The following is a 3,643-nucleotide window of genomic DNA, read 5'->3' as shown; positions in this document are numbered from 1 at the left end:
GTTCTTTGGGCTTCGCCTAGATCTGTGGGTAGAAAGCCTAGGAGTCAAGAATGGAGGCAAGCCAGAGGGCTTTCTGGGGGAGGAACTACAGCTGGGCCCAAGGCGCTAGAGAGCACAAACTTGCCTGAGTCAGTTCCAGGTCATTAATCCAGCCCTTGAGTCCACTAACACAACCACTGGGGAATCCTCCAGACAGCTCTAGCAAAGCTCAGACACTCCGAAAGGTGTGAGCCTTCCCTGGCTCACAGGGTCACCCTCCTGGGATCTGAAGCAGGTTGGTTTAAAAGACAGGAGCCAGTTGTGGTGGTGGCGCATGCCTTTAATCCAGAATCCAGGAGGCAGAGGTAGACAGATCTCTGAGTTCAAGGTCAGCCTGGTAGCTAGTTCCAGGTCAGCTAAGGCTATATCATGAGACCTCATCTCTAAAAAGAGGAGGAGGAAGCGGGGAACTAGGCTTGGGAGGGGAAAACTGGGGCCAAGCACCTAGCCCCAGCCTCCTCAGCCTTAGAGCTGCGCCAAGGACACTGGCCTGTCCCGTCTCCCCACAGACCTCACCAGTGGCTGGAACTAGGTTCTCCTCCTGAGACCAAGCAGCCAACTCCTGTAGACTTCTTCGAAAGAAGCTGCTAAAACTTGGAATCTGGGCTGAGGAGATGGCTCAGCACGTAGGAGCTCTTGCCCTTGCAGAGGATCCAATTCAATTCATAGCCTCCACATGAAGGCAAACAGCCATCTATTACTCTAGTTCCAAGGGATCTGCTGCTCTTTTCTGAGTTCCATGGGCTCCAGGCACACATGTGGTACACATACATACATGCAGGGGAAAAACAAAAAACCTTAGCCGGGCATGGTGATATAGGCCTTTAATCACAGCAGGTGGAGTTCGAGGCTAGCCCGTTCTACAAAGTGAATCCAACACAGCCAGGGATACACAGAGAAATCCTGTCTCAAAACAAACAAATAAACAAAAAACAAACAACAAAACAAGGCTTAGAATCCTTAAACCTCAGAATTCCAGTCTGCCCACATGCCACCTACCACCTCAGGACACAGTGTCCACTTAAACCCTACCAGGAACAAGGGGGTCATCCCCTGAGGTTGGTTGTTTGACTATGTAAGGATCTGTGGGAGGAGGTCTTTGAAATGGGGCAGAAGAGTCCTGGGACCCTGCTGATCACTTCTGCTTTTAGGAAAACTTCTCCCCCTCCCCCCCACCGCGCGCGCGCGCGCGCGCGCGCGCACACACACACACACACACACACACACACACACACACACACACACACACCTGTTTGCTTTAAGAGAAAACTCCTTGTAAGGAAAAACAACGCTAGCCCCCAAGACTTCCTAAGGAGAGAGGGGAACTCCTCCTGGTCCTGGCTTCTCAGGCCTAGCTGGAAGGTATGTGGCACCTCTATCTTCCCGGCATTCCCATAGCCAGAGAGGCCTAGGAACGATGGTACTTCAGTGTCTGTCACTCTGCCTTTTTAGGTATGTCCTCCAGCAAAACCTTTGGGGAAGGGTTACACCTCTGTCTCAGGCCCTAGCACCTGGCTACCTCCCTACCTGACACAGACTTTGAGCCCCTTACAGAGAACACAGGCAGGTGGGGGGTCGGAGTTGACACCTGGCAGATGACTCAGGGAGTGGCGTAGAAGTAGGACAGGTGTCTGATGAGCTCCCAGGCTTCATACCAACACCACAGCTCTGGGCTCTGCTGCTCCAGCACTCGAGACAGCCAGGCCTGCCTCCCATGTGTGACAAAAGACACACACAGTGCGCTAGCCCTATGGCTAGACACTGGACGGGAGGGCTGGACCGTCAAGCCTCTGTGGCCCAGTGATGGGGGTTGTGGAGGCGCCAACAGTCAACCATGCCGACAGATGGTATACGGGTGGGAGGGGACAATGGAGGCAGCCACCTCAGCGGACAGAGCAACTGCTCAGGTGTCCAGGAGGTGCCGGTGAGTGAGTGAACTCTGAGCAAGCATGGCCACCAGCCCTATCCTTCCCAAGCCACACCCAGGAGCAAAAGGTAGCCAAGCCACACCCAGAGTACTTCCTGACCTGCAGAGGCTGTGAACCCCACTGGCAGGTGACAGTTCATTCAAAGGCAGTTTGAATGGTTCCTGGGACGCGGAGAGGGAATGATATTGGATGGGAGACCCTTTCACTCCCGCCCTCCCACACACATACCCCAGCCCAGGAACTATACGGACCACACAAGTTAAAAAAGATAAATGGCAATGTTTATTTGGAATGAAAATACTGTATAAAAAAATATTAAAACGGAACGGTGGGTTGACAGTTGAAGACCATCAAGATAAATACAGTCCAATAAGTTAGCGCACCCGCACAGCGGGGCGAGGCTCAGCAAGCACGGGAAAATCTTCGGCGAAGAGCAGTAGCCGCGTCGCCCGGGGCATCTCCTGGGCTCCTGGGATCCTGTTTGACGCGGCCGCGTGGGCTGGTTCCCGGCTCGACTGGTCTCTGTGGGAAGAGGACTGAGTCAGGAGCTGTCCTAGAGCAGGTCGGGGTGCAGCCTATAAGCCTCCAAGAGGGGCGAGAGATTCCCGCCTTGCGTCCCAGGTCCCCTCTCCAACGCGTCTCCAAGGAGCTAGGCTCCCCGTACGCTCCCCCGTAGCTTTCGGAATCTAAGTTTTCCCCCAGTGGGCGGCATGACCCCCATCTACACACTCCCATACCCTGTACTCACCAGTGCGGACGAAGGCGGCACTCACCACGGACTCGGGGAGCGCGGCTCTTCGGACTCCTCCTGCTCTTCATACGCGATGGGCTGGAGACGGTGGCGGCGGAAGCCTTCCAACGCCCGACGGTTCTGGTACTCGATCAACGCCAGGGTGATGAACGCGTTCCAGCAGCTCTCTTCGGTGCAGCGGAAGTCGATCTCCTTATAGTCGATGGTGACGATGGTGAAGTACACATGCTTGCGGGTGTGCTCCACGCAGTCCACCTTGAGGATGGAGTGGAAGCGCAGCTCCTTAGCTCGCTCGCTGGTCCGGGAGAAGAGGCGCAGGCGGTCGTCGGTGAGCACGCCGCGCTTCTTCTTCCAGAGCTGCAACAGGCTGTCGCTTCGCTTCTCCAGCTGCCCCTCGCGAAGAATCTCGCCGGGGGTCGTCGTGAGTTTCGAAGCCATTGGGGAAGGATGGATGTATCAAAACGAGCTCGTTCTGCGGCCGGCCCGCCGCGGCATGGGCCTTATAAGGACTCCGCCCCACGTCCCAGCCACGCCCCGCAGCTGGGCACTCTCCTACCCAGGCAAGCTCCGGGGGCTGCCCCCCACCGACCGCTCCTGGCTGCCCCTTACCCACTGCCTGGGGCTGCAGCTTATCGGAGGCTGAAGGGGGTGGGGTTGGGGGGGGCTGCTCGGCGCCTCTCTGACGGGTCCCAGAGCTTTCCCTCCAGCCCCAACCTCCCAGCTGCCTGTTGGAGTGACTCGCGGTCCCCTCCCCTCCCCTCCCGGGTGCCGGCCCGGCCTGCTTAGGAATGCGCGGCCTCGGCCCCTGCTCGCAACTCACAGGCGGGAAAGACCTAGGGAGCACCCCAACCCCTAGACGGGACCACAGTGCCCAGAATCCCACTCACTGAGAGACCCAGAGCTCCTGGTTCACGAGAGTCACGGA

General features: G+C 57.1%; 1 protein-coding gene across 1 annotated transcript; it reads right to left on the bottom strand.

Moving 5' to 3' along the window:
* Positions 1-2,226: 2,226 nt before the first annotated feature.
* Phlda2 (pleckstrin homology like domain family A member 2) lies at positions 2,227-3,431 on the bottom strand. The gene is made up of 2 exons (XM_028872407.2): positions 2,716-3,431; positions 2,227-2,489 (listed from the first exon to the last, which is right to left on the bottom strand). Exon 1 carries the CDS (start codon positions 3,154-3,156, stop codon positions 2,737-2,739), a length of 420 nt encoding a protein of 139 aa, XP_028728240.1. The 5' UTR covers positions 3,157-3,431; the 3' UTR covers positions 2,227-2,489; positions 2,716-2,736.
* Positions 3,432-3,643: the final 212 nt, after the last annotated feature.

Source organism: Peromyscus leucopus, chromosome 1, assembly GCF_004664715.2.
Source record: "Peromyscus leucopus breed LL Stock chromosome 1, UCI_PerLeu_2.1, whole genome shotgun sequence".
NCBI lineage: Eukaryota > Metazoa > Chordata > Mammalia > Rodentia > Cricetidae > Peromyscus > Peromyscus leucopus.
The sequence above is the reverse complement of the archived record's forward strand: the minus strand, read 5'-3'. Positions and strand labels throughout refer to the sequence as shown.

What these genes read in the sequence shown, in the direction of transcription:
- Phlda2 (XM_028872407.2), bottom strand. Translation starts at nt 3,156, where the DNA reads ATGGCTTCGAAACTCACGACGACCCCCGGCGAGATTCTTCGCGAGGGG.